General features: G+C 42.9%; 1 protein-coding gene across 1 annotated transcript in view; it reads left to right on the top strand.

The window, feature by feature from the left end:
• Window positions 1-16,515, top strand: part of lonrf1 (LON peptidase N-terminal domain and ring finger 1) — a 49,375-nt gene that overhangs the window by 13,125 nt on the left and 19,735 nt on the right. The window contains exons 4-7 of the mRNA XM_084318581.1: window positions 6,611-6,811; window positions 8,319-8,557; window positions 12,107-12,193; window positions 13,743-13,857. Of these exons, the coding sequence (XP_084174707.1) occupies window positions 6,611-6,811; window positions 8,319-8,557; window positions 12,107-12,193; window positions 13,743-13,857 (642 nt within the window). The remainder of the gene's footprint in view (window positions 1-6,610; window positions 6,812-8,318; window positions 8,558-12,106; window positions 12,194-13,742; window positions 13,858-16,515) is intronic.

Below are 16,515 nucleotides of genomic sequence, written 5' to 3'. Positions count from 1 at the left end.
ACCCGATGTTTGAATCCATGCTTTCCCTGTTCTTCGAACGCTGATTCAGTCTCGTTAATTCGAACCAGACTTGATACTCAGGATAATTGTGTGCGGCCGCCTCAGCTGAAAAGACAGCAGGTGTCGATCGCAGAAATCCTGATTTTCTAACGGCATTGATTGATTGATTTAAAACTTTATTAACAGATTGCAGAATGGGTACAATATACAGTACGGCTCAATAGCCTTGCCGACAAGTTAAATGCATAATCTATAGGCTAATTTTAAGTCCCTCATTACCCCAATCAATCAGATTATATTTCTTTAAATGTGCCTGCTGGCAGTAGGCTTAATGGAATGAATAATCAAATGAGATCTTGCTAGCGAAAATAATTAGTTCAACTCTTTCAGAATAAGGATAAAAACAAGCCCAAATAGTATATCTAATTGATATGAATTATATTATGAGGATATCTGTACTGTATGTGCTTAGGTATTATGTACAATATAAATATTATACATGGTTCATTCATCAAAAACGTCAAAGGCTCATTCAATTTATCAAGTCACGTCACGTCATCAAATCCATCAAACAGCGCATCTCCTCATATATTTTAAACCCAGTTACAATATCACAATAACGTGTGACACTGCCACAGTGACAGTGATACGATTAAACAATCCACAGATTAAGATTCCTCATAATTCATATCCACAATCCGCGCATAGACGCTTCAATTTCTGCTTGAATGAAACACAATCCGGGCACTCCGTTAAGCAAATACACAGCGAAGAATATTAAACTAATCAGAGCCAAACGCCCGATATGTTTCATTCATTAAAAATATCCCTGCGGCCCGCGGGATTCACATTTGCAATGCTCCGTTTAGTCCGTTATTAAAATGTGTGTGTCGCGAGCGCCGTAGCCGTATAAATATGACGTGCATTATATAGGACAAAGTAAATTCATAGGCTGAATATGATTTATATTATTTTACATTTCAAAAGCCCCCTCTAGAAAAACGAAGCACAAAAACATAATTCAGAATGGTATAATGGGATCTAGACTGTGAGAATTATTTCAGGAAGGGAGCTGGCATTTCTTTGCGAGGGTGTGGCCATGCAGGTTATCCAGCTAACTGAACTAAACCCTGCCCTCAACCAGGTTCAAACTTTCTGATCTGTTACCATGGTGATTTAGACAATCCGACGTCGGGGAACGGAAAGGTCTGGCTTAAGTCAAGCTATCCTGAAAATTATCCGGCTAACTCAGTTAGCCAGGTACGAGGAACAGGGCCCAGAGAAAGACTTTCGTCTTGTTTACATCAGGGTCCCCCATTTTCAATTCATGACATTTATGACATACACAACATACAGATATAAGAATCTAATCTAATCATCTAAACTAATCTAATCATGACATTTAAGACATGCATGACATACAGATATATATATATCTCTGAGCACCTGAAGACTGTGCTATTAAACCAGGAAGTGCAGCACTATGTTGATAAGGCTGTCAGCACTGGCAGTAGAGCCTCCACTACTGTAGTGCCCTGTGCTGCAACACAACTAACACAAGAGTGAACAAAAACCGCTCATGAACCTGCGGTCTGTCGTTGACTGTGACTCGCTTGTGTTGTCGCTGTGTGTCAGACTCTGCATGCTTTCGAACACCCGCCCACCTCTACCTCTGATTGGCTTACCATGACATTTTACTCAACCTCAGCCAATCGTCAGCATTAGTGATGCATGATATATCGGCCGATATGGCAGTTTTTTTACACATCGGTATTGGTCCGATATGGGCAGATATAATTTTATTTTATTTTATTATTATTATTATTTTTTTTAAATCTTTTTTTCTTTTTCTTTTTACATGCTTTTGCCTTAAATAGTTTCAAAATATCAGTCATTTCTGAAAATAAGTTACAAAAGTAAAAAAAAAAAAAAAAAAAAAAAAAAAAAAAGCGTTTTGGATAATAGCTCTTTATTTGATTATCATAAAAAAGTGTTTTCTATACAGAGATATCGACATCGGTAAATATCGGTATCGGCCAGAGCAGCAATATTAATATCGGTTATCGGTATCGGCCACAATTTTCACATCGGTGCATCACTAGTCAGCATGTATGCGCTTGTCTCGTGCACTGCCCACTAACCAAGGAAGAACAGAGATCTGTCTGATGAAAGAAACAGCTTCAATCATAGTAACGCGCAGCATTTTTTGGCAGTAACGGTAACGGCTTTATTAAGATTGGAAGAGTAATCCGTTAGATTACTTGTTACTGAAAAAACGAACGCCGTTAGTAACGCCGTTATTTATAACGCCGTTATTCCCATCACTGCTTACAAGACAACAGCACTGTCATCTTCTTACCGACCAGGAAATGCGCTCATGTGAAAATCGTATTAGAAGTTGATAAATATAGTGATCTGTGCACAAACACGATTATTTGTTTCAGCTAATCACTTTGTTAAAACAACATTGTGGAAGTAGCTAAGCAGGGTTGTGCTGACTGACAGGTGAGGTGTTTGTAATGCTGCTTGGCGAAACAGGGCGGCTGCTCCGGCCAGAATAGTGTTGCTAGAGCACCCGTCCTGTTTTGCCAAATAGTGAACATTGGAAATACTTCACCTATAATCACAACCCTGCTTAGATCACTTTTATGAACTTCTAATACGAGTTACATGCATAGAACTAGGTTTTACGTGAGCATTTCCTGGTTTATAAGAAGATGAAGTGAACATTAAATACTTAACCTGCAAACATAAGACTGTTCTGACATCGCAATATTAATGTAACATAATAAGACTGTTCTGACATCGCAATATTAATGTAACATAAGACTGTTCTGACATCGCAATATTAATGTAACATAAGACTGTTTCTGACATCGCAATATTAATGTAACATGAGACTGTTCTGACATCGCAATATTAATGTAACTTAAGGCTGTTTCTGACATCGCAATATTAATGTAACATAAGGCTGTTTCTGACATCGCAATATTAATGTAACATGAGACTGTTCTGACATCGCAATATTAATGTAACATAAGACTGTTCTGACATCGCAATATTAATGTAACATAAGACTGTCCTGACATCGCAATATTAATGTAACATATAAGACTGTTCTGACATCGCAATATTAATGTAACATAACATAAGACTGTTCTGACATCGCAATATTAATGTAACATAACATTTTTCTGACAGCATTATATTGATGTAACTAAGAGAGTTCCAGAGCGCGTCTCCTGGCGGCTAGATAAGCATCCGCTCCCGTCAGGTGCGAGCGGACATCAGCGTGCATTATTAAATGGCCAGTTCGGAATTTTACAGCAGTCTTTTTTTACACATGTATATCAACGACAATACGAGTCACTATGGCATTAAACGGGGTGCCAGAGAGCTGCGTGGACCAGAAGAAGCAGTCGGGGTGACCAATTAAATCAGTTCGGGGCGTGGCGGTTTCATGCGGCGATGCGGCACTATCCTCAGTGGGAAAAACAAAGTACCGTCCTGGTACCAGAAGCGGCGTAAAAGAGGCTTACATGTACAGCGGGGGGGAAACGGGCCTTGATGCTTGGCCAGTAGCTACAGTATGTGTGGTATGTAGAGGGAGACTGAGCACTGAGGAGGGATTATGAAAAGAGTTGAAGAAACGAACAAAGAAAGGTCTTTCCGCTTACGCAGCTATAGAGGAACTGTGGTGAAGAAAACACACATAGGTGTAGGTTTAGGGGGGGGGGGGTTGCAGGGGACATGTCGCCCTGTATGAAATACTATGAAATACTTATTCTACCTCAGGGATTGCATTGTATGTATTCTTGTATGTTTTTATATTGTATGTTTTTTATGCTGAAATGAGCATTGCACACAGAGACAAATCCCAATCAACCATGTGTTGAAATGGCAATAAAGTATCTATCTATCTATATCCTGAAGAGGTAAATTTGTCCCCCTCAAAAAATAGAGCTTATGTGAAAGACAACCCCCTCTCCAAAAGAGGTAAAAAGAAAATAGCCTTTGCGCGAGGTATTGCAGCCAGTGTAGTAGGTAGTATACTCAGGTTTTGATCCTTTGATCTTTTCCCTTTGATCCCCGTTCTATACACTCAGCCGGAGCTCCCTATGTCTCCCTGGCTCATCTGCATACTTTGGAATGGCAATGACGATCGAATCACACCAGGTGGCAGTATCGCCTACCTTTTGAACTGGGGATATCGCTTGTCCCCAGTACTGAGTTTACCACCGGCTGTTTCCACCTAGGAGTGGATCACAACATAGCAATCGGTGGAAGATTTGGTGCATCAGAGCTATTCTTTCCTGTATGGTAACCATCCAATATACACGAGTAATTGCGATCGCCATGGGATCGACTGGGATTTATTCATTTTGGAGTACTTTCTGACTGAGGTAAGGTCTATCTTAGGTAACCTGCTGGTACCTTTTTTAACGTAAAACATGCTTCTGTACCGATTTGGGCATATTGCATATAACGTGTCATATCTTGCGATCTATGAAAAAAGACTGGATTATTTTGGAAAGGGGCGATGTTTAGCGTGTAATAGCGCACAAACTACAGTATGTAGAAGTGAACTGATTAGTCAGTGATGGACTATGAACAATGCCTGTCAAATGAGCCATACTATTGTCTCCATAGCTATAATACAGAACACACAATGGGTCTGCAAACATCGCTAAAATGGTCAATAACGCATTGAGTACAGATGGGGAAAGAGGGTGGCGCCCAATGAGTTAATGTAAAAGAAAATAACCCAAAACACGTGTGATGTGTTTTGAATGTGCAGGAACAATACAAGAGAATAAATATTTGAAAGCAATACAGAATGCCTGAGAGCCTTACTGCAATGTGTCAGCGGGTACCTGAATATAGTATTTTCCTTTACATAAATAAAGACATTTCCACCATAAATTGATGCAGAAAAAGGCACACATTTGTGCATAAAAGTACACCAGAATGCAGGAAATGAAGTGTTTGATGCTCAAAATCTCCTGAAACCAAACCTTACGCCCCTTGCATCCAGGACAGATGGAGCGAGAGCGGATCTGGGGCTCTGATGCTTCACCAAACCGCTAGCTAAATAAATATTGACCTCAGCAAACCCAAGCCTGTACCATCGGGGGTGAAGTAAGGACAGAACGCCTGGCTGGTGGCCACCACCATGGGGTCAGCCAAACCGCGGTGGCACTTGGCCCTCTGCTTCGAATTCATACTGGGAGTAGCCTGGCTGCCTCGCTGACTGACCGCCCTCCACCCCTCCATGTGCCTCTCGTCCATGGGAAGCCCGGCCGTTTTGTCGCTGTGTCGTCATGGCGATGCGTTTCATCGTACTGCGGGGGTTTGCGATACGTTGGCCGTTTATTCATGAATGGGTGCGTCATTTACTTATTCTTTCTTCACTTGCTCGGACAAGGGAAGCAACAGTTGCGGGCGACAGTGGCTCGGGAGTTAGAGCAGGCGTCTGGTAATCCAGAGGCTCCCGGTTCGATTCCCGGGCAGCCTGTTGAAGTGTCCTTGAGCAACCCCTAATTGCTCCCATTGAGCAGTTTGGCACCTTGCATGGTTGCCATCGGTGTGTGAGTGTGTGAATGTGAGGAACAAAATTGTAAAGCGCTTTGGATAAAAAGCGCTATATATAAATGCACCATTTAGTTGCGATTGGAGGATCAAGAAAAGAGGGCAGGGATTTGACGTAGGTCAATACATTTCTAGAATCTAAACGGCTCCAGAAGATTTGATTTTTGATTTTGATTTTATTAGGGATCCCCATTAGCTGGTGCCATAGCAACCAGCTAGTCTTCCTGGGGTCCACACACAAAAAAACATACAAAAACAATTATTATTGCAAAAACTTAATTATTAAAAGTCAGTACACACAATGCATAATGAAACTACTGTAACAATTAAGATAGCTCAAATTACATTACAGTGTAAAACAAAAACAAAAAATTACTTTTACAGTGTTAAAGGCAGGTTTTGAGGCAGGTTATTCCAAAGAGTTAATGCTCTAAAAATAAAAGATCTCCTTAAAGCGTTGGTTTTAGGACCTGGCAATTCAAGCTGCCCACTACTGGAACCTCTAGTGTAATGCTCGTGCACAGTATTACTAAAAACAATCTGATTATGTATAAAAACAGGAGTTTTACTGCTCATGACCAACTTGAACAGCACAAGTATATTTAAAAGACAATCTATTTTCAACGTTAAGCCAAGAGAGGCGGGCATGCATACGGCTCACATTAGACCACCTTAGTGAGCAGCCCAGTACCAACCGTGCTGCCCTGTTCTGGACCACCTGGAGCTTGCTGAGGTCACCACTGGCAGCAGATGACCACATCGCAGAGCAATAGTCAAGATGACATATAAAACTAAACTTTGCACTATCAATCTGACATAAAAGGGGACGGGCAACAAAAGAAGCACATTTCCTGGAAATACCAATTGCTCTTCCCATTTTTAAAACCAATATAATTAATATGCTGAGACCAAGACGGAGTGCAGTCCAGCATCACTCCCAAGAGACGTCCTTTTGAGGTCGCCTCTCTCATTTTCATGCCTCCTATGACCAACACAGTTTATTTTTTTATTTTTTCCCCAGCTACTCTGTGACCTACTATCTCCGGCTGGTGAGAATGTCAAGGTGGGCCTGAGGGAGACGGCACACAGCAGCTCGCCGCGCCTCCGCAGCAAGACTCTAGTGGCTGATGCACAGGTCCAGAACCTGCAGCAGAGTCCGGTTCAGCAGCAGCAACACGCGGTCCAGAACCTGCAGCAGAGTCCGGTTCAGCAGCAACACGCGGTCCAGAACCTGCAGCAGAGTCCGGTTCAGCAGCAACACGCGGTCCAGAACCTGCAGCAGAGTCCGGTTCAGCAGCAACAACACGCGGTCCAGAACCTGCAGCAGAGTCCGGTTCAGCAGCAACACACGGTCCAGAACCTGCAGCAGAGTCCGGTTCAGCAGCAACACGCGGCCCAGAACCTGCAGCAGAGTCCGGTTCAGCAGCAACAACACGCGGTCCAGAACCTGCAGCAGAGTCCGGTTCAGCAGCAACAACACGCGGTCCAGAACCTGCAGCAGAGTCCGGTTCAGCAGCAACACGCGGTCCAGAACCTGCAGCAGAGTCCGGTTCAGCAGCAACACGCGGCCCAGGACCTGCAGCAGAGTCCGGTTCAGCAGCAACACGCGGCCCAGAACCTGCAGCAGAGTCCGGTTCAGCAGCAACACGCGGTCCAGAACCCGCATCAGAGTCCGGTTCAGCAGCAACACGCGGCCCAGAACCTGCAGCAGAGTCCGGGTCAGCAGCAACACGCGGTCCAGGACCTGCAGCAGAGTCCGGTTCAGCAGCAACACGCGGTCCAGAACCTGCAGCAGAGTCCGGTTCAGCAGCAACACGCGGTCCAGGACCTGCAGCAGAGTCCGGTTCAGCAGCAACACGCGGTCCAGAACCTGCGGCAGAGTCCGGTTCAGCAGCAACACGCGGTCCAGGACCTGCGGCAGAGTCCGGTTCAGCAGCAACACGCGGTCCAGGACCTGCAGCAGAGTCCGGTTCAGCAGCAACACATGGCCCACGCTGCCTCAGCGCACCACTGTTCTAACAACCTGGAGGTACCGGCACCAGAACCAGCCCCATCACGCTTAAAATACATGGATAAAGTAGTTATCAGCCGCAGGAAACAGTATGTATAATGTATGTATAAGTGTATGTTATGTTATAGCCGATATCGGTGGCTGAAACGCAAAAACCTCCTATCTGAAAATGTCACTTTTTTGAGAAAACTAAAAAAAAACAATTGTTGTTTTCTTGCAGAATGCAATTTATTTTAAGGATACCCAATACAATACAATACAATACAATACAATACAATACAACACACTGCTTTTGGCTTTTGGAAGATATCTTGCAGACAGACTGAATAGGTGCAGATCAGGATGTTGCTCATCATCCAAAGTGAAATCAGAAAATCGGAAATTTTGCAGATAAGAGGTTTTGCCTTTCAGCCATCGATATGTAATATATTTACGTATTGTATAATGTATTATATTTACGTTTCGTATCGACGAAGGTCCAAAAAAGAAATTATGTGAATATATTACGTATGGCTATAACATAATGTACATTATGTACCTTTTTTCCCTGTGGTCGAGATTAGTACTTTATTTATGTTTTCTGATGAGACCGTGTTGCCATAATACATGGTGTTCGGCAGTATGACGGTGTGACATTTGAAAGCAATTAGTACTCCTGTTTATATATGCGGAATTGTGATCAAGAACGGTCTTTCTCCCGTCTCTCTTTTATGTGTAGAAACTGGGACGTGCAGAAAGCCTGGAGCGCCTGGGGCTGAGCCGGCCCCATTCGCCACGAGAGGAGGGGCTAAAGAGAGTGTGCTCCGCCCCTCAGCTGGGGGACCAGGAGAGGGGGGGCCTGTTGAAGAGGAAGCTGTCGGGGGCGGGGCCCTGCGTCGTCTACAGTGGGAGCAGCGTGAAACATAAAAAGCAAGGTCAGCCACCGGTCGCACCGCTGGAGGTCGTCGGTTCTGTGGCGTACTGTACTTCATTTCTAACCGCATGGCAGAATTGGTGAAATATCTGAGCTTTTCTGGATTTCCTCGCAAGATAACTAAACGCTGGGAGTAAAAGTATTATCGAGAGTAATTGTATTTGAATGATGCAAATTCAGTCCTCTTCAAAAAAAATTTCATCGTCAGGATATTCTAAATCCCAGTATAAATCTATTCAGTTGCAGGCATTAAAGCGTTCCGTCTTGAGACGGATATCCGTCCATTTGATTAGGAGATTCCGTCATTTGATTCTGAGTCGTGACGGATTTGAACCTGAGCCAATCAGAGGCGTCAAGCAGTCATTTGCGAGCAATCGTTTACAGCGCTTTCACCCGCCTCCGCTGTGCTCAGCACCAATGGGAAGCGACTATTTGCTTTTTCAGTTTCTGAAATGTCGGCCATTGCTTTAGCTCTACTCGAGGAGTAAACTTGACTCAACAACACTGAACATGCGGCAACTTTTCCGAGATAGTAAGTTCATTTTACTTATTCTAGTCTAAAGAAACATATATATTACTATTGCTATTGATAAATCTAGGTAACGTGAATGCCACAAAACTAATGCCTTTTGTTAATCAGAACGCTATTTACGCGACAACCAGTGTGCTGTGTTGTTGTTGCGTGCGTGTGTGCTTGCGCCGCTCGCTTTCCGTGTATGACAAATGTACATATGAATGTTGATAAATCTAGGTAACGTTAATGCCACAAAACGAATGCCTTTGTTAATCAGAACGTTATTTGCGTTATCAATTGTTTTTAAGCTCAATAAACTCTTGACCGGAATTTCTCCCATTTGTCCCGGAGATTGAAATCTTCAAGGACACGGAGACCGGCACCATTTTTTTCCTAACGGAAACCTAGGCTACTGGGGGCTGTCTGTAGTGGTGAGTTGTTTACTTGTTCCGTGTGCCGCAACTATTTCAAAAAGAAAAACAGAAACAACACATTTGTCATTGTCGTGTTACTTCACAGTACCCCCTCCTAATGTACAGTCTCTTCCCCATCATATGTATAATCTCTGTTAGGATCTCTGGGTAACAGTACTGTATATTTGCATATCGTATATGTCACAAATGTAACAGTACTATATACCTGTAGTATGTCATGTATGTCACTATGAATTGAAAATGGGGGACCCTGATGTAAACAAGACGAACGTGTTTCTCTGGTCTGCATCCCCTTAACAATTGTGTGTATTGAGCTGTACTGTATTGTACCCATTCTGCAATCTGTTAAATATTGATTGATTGATTGTTATTAACAGATTGCAGAATGGTTCCAATACAGTACAGCTCAATACATACAATTGTTAAGGGGATGCAGACCAGAGAAATACTTTGGATTATCGACGAAACCTTACTTGGTCCCACTAGAGGGTCTCATGTAAATAAAGTTTTCATTCATTCATTCACTCTGGATCTGGTAAATCCAGTAGCAATACACACAATTGTTAAGGGGATGCAGACCAGAGAAAGGCGTGTGTCTTGTTTACATCATCAGGGTCCCCCATTTTCAATTCATAGTGACATTTATGACATACACAACATACAGGACATCATGACATTTATGACATAGGGACATACATGACTTACAGGTATATAGTACTGTTACATTTGTCACATATACGATATGCAAATATACAGTACTGTTACCCAGAGATCCTAACAGTAAATATATACATATGATGAGGAGGAGACTGTACATTAGGAGGGAGGTGGGTGGTAAAAAATATATACAAATGGTGGGGAGGAGACTGTCCATTGTTGTTGTGGCATAATTGCGAAACGTGTTTAGTCCCTTGTTTGTATGATAACAAGCCGTTTAGTTCATGGTTCAAAGTAATGGGAAAAGGGTGCTAGCTCGCCATCAATCAGAAGCTAGCCACAAGACTTGCATTCACACTCTCCAGCACACAGCCTCCCTGCCTGGCACAACAACCACAACAGTAGGGTCTATATTCACACTCAGGACAGTAGGCTCTACAAGTAGGCTCCCTTAAAACGCTAACGCTATTAAAAAAAAAATACAGTGGAGGTTAAAATAAGAATATGACTTGGCCAGAAAAAAAGTTCAGTCAGGAGATTCTTTTTGCTTTAATCCCTGAATAATCTTTAATATAGGGATGCACCGAAATTCCGGTCACTGAAAATAACAATTAATAACGCGTACGGCATTTGGCAAAACATCTTTGACCAAATGTGTATTTGGAGTTTTCTTTGTTATTGTAACAAAAGTATAAACGTTAATAATTCCATTTTCTATGTCTGTTTTGTTGCTCTTCTATTGATGACACGTTCAAACCACATCCCATTCATTTCCTATGAGAGCCTGAAGCAAACGTTGTCGTCAAGCTCCTCCCACTCAGCCGCTCAGACCGTGGTTCAAACAGTGTCGTCAAGCTCCTCCCACTCAGCCGCTCAGACCGTGGTTCAAACAGTGTCGTCAAGCTCCTCCCACTCAGCCGCTCAGACCATGGTTCAAATAATGTCATCAAGCTCCTCCCACTCAGCCGCTCAGACCATGGTTCAAACAGTGTCATCAAGCTCCTCCCACTCAGCCGCTCAGACTGTGGTTCAAACAGTGTCGTCAAGCTCCTCCAACTCAGCCACTCAGACCATGGTTCAAACAATGTTGTCAAGCTCCTCCCACTCAGCCGCTCAGACCGTGGTTCTTCAAACAGTGTCGTCAAGCTCCTCCCACTCAGCCGCTCAGACCGCGGTTCAAACAGTGTTGTCAAGCTCCTCTTACTCAGCCGCTCAGACTGTGGTTCAAAAAGTGCCAGCAACCCATGCTGTTCTGCGAATGCAATGCACTCCGGAGTCTGAACCCCTTATACTGCATCACAACTGTACTTGATCCATGGTATAAAGGCTCTTCTGCTCTTCTGTGCTGCGTGCCTCGTCTCCATCGTCAACTGGCATTTCAATTAAATCCAATTTACCCTGGATCAATGGTCTTTATACCACGAATCAAGTACAGTCGCAATAGCCCTCTTGGATATTGGAGGACCAATCGAGGCCTCTTTCCAGGGCTGGGACAGATGGCATGCAGGTACTTGTCTGCCCCATCCACAAGCACAGACGGTGACTCATTTATTTATTTATTTTCAGTTATTGTGCTTTTTTGGTATAATATCTGATGGACAATAGACAATAATAACACGTTTTTTCATCACCTTGTCGTTTTTGTAATAGATTTTTGTCATTGAAAAGCATAAATCAAAAGCGATATAAATTTAATTTAGTTCATGCAATGGTACAAATGAGCAGAGTGCAACCTGAGTAGTGCAGAGGAGAGGAGCGCTGGTCATTTCACCAGAGCAAGGAGTGGATCCAGATAGCTTTGATGAGTTCGCTTTTGGGCCAACAATTTTCATTCCGGTGCATCCCTACTTCAATATATTCTTTCATAGAGCATACATTAAGGCGCAGCCTCACAGCTGATGTCACTAACAGTGAAGTAACCCTGACGGCAGAGAGACCTTCATGTATTCTCTCTCTCTCTCTCCTCACTGTGTAACAGGGGCCTCCAGCCAGGCGGCTGCCACAACCAAAGCACCCAGAGCCGTGGTTCAGGACCTGCTGGACCCCAACGATCTGGAGTGCTCCCTGTGCATGAGGTGGGAGCACACACACACACACACACACACACACACACACACACACACACACATACACACACACACACACACACACACACCTACACACACACACACACACACACACACACACACACACACACACACACACACACACACACACACACACACACACACACACACACACACACACACACACACACACACACACACACACACACACACACACACACACACACACGCTCTTTCAAACTGTACATAATTGATTGTGCCCAACCCTCATGGGTTTATAAGACACCAAAAATACTGTTGCAGTGTTCCATTATTACAGTCATTACACATTACATTTCATGATCTAAATACGGATTACATAAATACAGATCACAGCTCGGTCTTAAACAAAGTATTGTGACTTCTCTCCCAAGCTTGGCAAAATAAAATCTGCAAAAAAAAAATAAAAAATCCTTCCTGAAGCGCAACTCGAGTATTTCATATTCATCCAGCTCAAGACAATCTATATAAATGGAGGACATACCCTTACGTGCTCGTGAACAGGATACCAGGATACGAACAGTGAATACCACGATCACAACACCAGAGGGAGCTCCACAAATCATGTTAAACCCAGATTCGGCTCAAACAAGGGACTAAACACGTTTCGCAATTATGCCACATCAATGTGGAATGCCCTACCTAAAGCTGTAAATGAATGTGAATCACTACCCACTTTCAAAAACACTCTCAAAGAACACCTACGGGAGACTGCAATTCGAAACTGGCCCCTGTAAATGTCCTAACCCAACCCAATGTACAGTAAATGACCAAGTATGGTTTTGTCAATATTCCAATGTACAGTTTTGCTTGTACAGGTGTACAGTGTCCCACCCCACCCACCCAACCTCCTCCAATGTATAGCCTCCCCCACCTACCCTCCAATGTACAGTTTCTACGTCAAATGTATATACTCTCTTTTCTGGACTCTTGGTATCACAAACGGTACTGTATTTGCAAATCTGATATGTCATAAATGTATAGATGTAGCAGTACTGTCTATCTGTATGTCATGTATGTCATGTTATGATGAATTGAAAATGGGGGACCCTGATGTAAACAAGACGAAAGTCTTTCTCTGGTCTGCATCCCCTTAACAATTGTATGTATTGAGCTGTACTGTACTGTACCCATTCTGCAATCTGTTCATAAAGTTTTCAATCAATCAATAGTAAAACTCAAAACCTCATTCTCAATTTCACCTACAGTGAGCTCACGCACCAAACAAAGCCTGTACTCCTCTGGCATTAAACCTACCCATCCCTGACCGTATCCGTGCACACTGCACATAGGGATCTTTATTTGTCTTTTGTTTAAATTATACTTAACATAAGGTTCTTCACTTTAACTATCTTTTATGAGACAGTAAGCTCGTCATTTCTCTTTATACCATATATATCAACAGACAATTTTTCTTTGTACATGAGAAACATTTTTACTCCTAATCTCCCTGAATGACATTTATGTGTGAAAAGACTTGAGAAGGGCGTGTTTTTCACGACTGTGTTTCTCTTCGCAGGCTGTTCTACGAGCCGGTCACCACGCCCTGTGGCCACAGCTTCTGCAGGGACTGTCTGGAGCGCTGCCTGGACCACACGCCTCAGTGTCCGCTCTGCAAAGAGAGCCTCAAAGAGGTAAGAACACAAGCCTCCTCCTTGTCTTAACTCATTCACGGCCAATCACGTAATATCACGTGTTTGCATGCAGGGGAGGAAACTAACTTTTTGGCTTACCAGCCAACTGGCGAGTATCTGATTTTTTTTACCAGCCAAACAGATTTTTTACCAGACAAAAAAAATCGCTAATTGTGATAATTACTTCTTTGTATGTCTTCGTCTAAATAGATTTTCAATCATAGTAAAATAATCACACCGTGTCTCTACTCTTTAAAATATGTATTAGCATAAAACATTAATCTCTACTCTTCACAATATTAGCATAAAACATATTAACATGAAAGAGGTATCTATTCTGGACTGGGTTGGGCTGAACTGGGCAGTGAAAGATGCTGGGTTGGACTGGGTTGGGCAGTGAAAGAAAAAAACCGAAGTATGTTGTGAAGTGTATAGATAGATGTGAAATATATAGATGTAGCAGTAGTCTATCTGTATGTCATATGTTATGATGAATTGAAAATGCCGTACTGTATTGTACCCATTCTGCAATCTGTTAATAAAGTTTTCAATCAATCAAGTTAACTTTGAACCTCGGTTGTCAAGCCTCGTCAATGTTGTGTATGCATCTGGGTAGGCACACTGTGCCTTTAAGACAGCACGGTGGTCTTACGACAGTACCGTCAAGTGTTGTGATAACGTCAGTTGGGTTGGTGTGCTGTTGTACACAGTGCACTGGTTGAGCTTAGCTAGCCCCTTTCGTGACTGCGATGTGCAAACCAGGGGCTTTTGAGCATGAAATAAAATGTCTAACCTTACGTCGTAGTCCGGTGCTTTTTTGGAAACATTATAGTCATAACAGATACACCTAGCTGGCTGCTTTGAGCACACGGGGCTAACGTTAGCTAGCAAGCAGCTATCGCTAAAACTAGAAGCTAACCACTGTATACATTTCCAGTAGACTAACATTACACCTCTGTGATTTAAATGTGTCCTTAGTAACTTATACTCGAGGGTTGTACTAGGGTTGGATGCAGTTCCCCGTTGGTCAGTCTGTCTGTTTTCCATCTTCTGCTGTGTTTAACGTTATCCGTTTGAGAGTGCTCCTGATGGCTAGCCTAGTAACGCAGGACTTTTATCATTATATGTCCGCGGGTTGGCCAGTACTGCGCAAACTTTTATTAAACATTATATGTCCGCGGGTGGTCTTGTGCAGTGCTCTCGTGGCACTGTCAACTAAAGCGAGCACTCAGAAGACGCGCACCGTTTGCCAGTGCAGTGATTGCAGAATGTTTTTTTTTTTTTATACTCGCCAGACTGGCGAGTGGTCTTCATGAATCACTCGCCAAACGTAAAAAATACTCGCATTTGGCGAGTAAAGTGGCCTAATTTCCTCCCCTGTTTGCATGCCAACCGTTGGGCGCCTAAAACGTAATATTACGTTTTTAGATCGTTAATTTCTTTTATTCGATTTTAATATCAATATTACACTCACGGACCTATATGTTACCGCTGAAAGCCATGCTGAGACCCTGAGAGTGCAGTACCGGCCAGATCCTGCTAGGTGGCAGTATCGCCCACCCTTTGAAACCCTGTTCCAGACTGTGTGTCACATCTAATGTCGTCCGGGCGGAGAATTTTGGTTCAGGCAAGTCTAACGCTTCACCCAAGCAACTTGAACCGCGTCGAGCACACTCTATCCATAAGTTGTGCCAAATTATGTCCGGGACCAGATGGACATCAATACTGGAAATCGCGATCGGACAATTGGAATATTCTTTTTGGAATAACCCTGATCTAAGGTAAGGACTATCTGACGTCAATTCCACCTTGATCCTACAATGATTTCATATTAATCCAGCCGATCAGCGTGTGTGGTGTTCAAAACGAATGCCGATCAGAGCATACAAAAACGACCCCCCCCCCCTTTGATGCATTCATGATGAAACATAATACCTATTATATACATTTGATTTGGAAATAGTAGCGTGTCTAGGCGAGAAACGCCAACGAGTTTAGCTAAATCCACATAGCGCCCTATAACTCAGCTTTTCAGGAATTAGCCCGGATCACTCTGAAACTACACAATATTCACCACGGGATAACGCGCGAACATATACATGAAAAATTTTACTTTTTTGCATGTTGGACGAGAGATAGTGACTGTCAAAGGAGCCATAGTATTGTCTCCATAGCTATAATATAGAATATAGATATAGCTCTGCAAACATAGTGACGCACAGTGAAAATAGGCAATGGAAAGCTGGCGCATTGACTACAGGGATGAGGGTAATGGCTGGCGCTGAGGTGCTGTAAGTGGTATTTTTTTGTTTGTTAAAATGAGTGGTCTATAGCTCTACATTCCGACAGCCATCACTGATATAGAATGTTTGGTCAGTAACATGGGTCTCTCATTTCCTCCTGGTCTGCAGTAAACAGAAAATAACATTTCTGGTATCCCTTCCGACTTTATCCAATCAGGACCGTTTACAGACACTGCAAAAATGGTCTGACAAAAATAAGAAATAAAAAAACATAATAGTTTTAAGCAAATGTGTTCTTGAAACAAGTAAGCAGTAAGCTAATTTAACTTTGCAAGATTTCTTGAAATACGTTTAATTTTTTTTTATGTGAATCAGGGATCTAGGTGAACAACTCAATTCTTTAACAGGAAGCCAA

Source organism: Notolepis coatsorum (assembly GCF_963971535.1).
Source record: "Notolepis coatsorum genome assembly, chromosome: 7".
NCBI classification, from domain to species: Eukaryota; Metazoa; Chordata; class Actinopteri; order Aulopiformes; family Paralepididae; genus Notolepis; species Notolepis coatsorum.
Note: the sequence above shows the minus strand (reverse complement) of the source record. Positions and strands in the feature narration are given on the sequence as shown.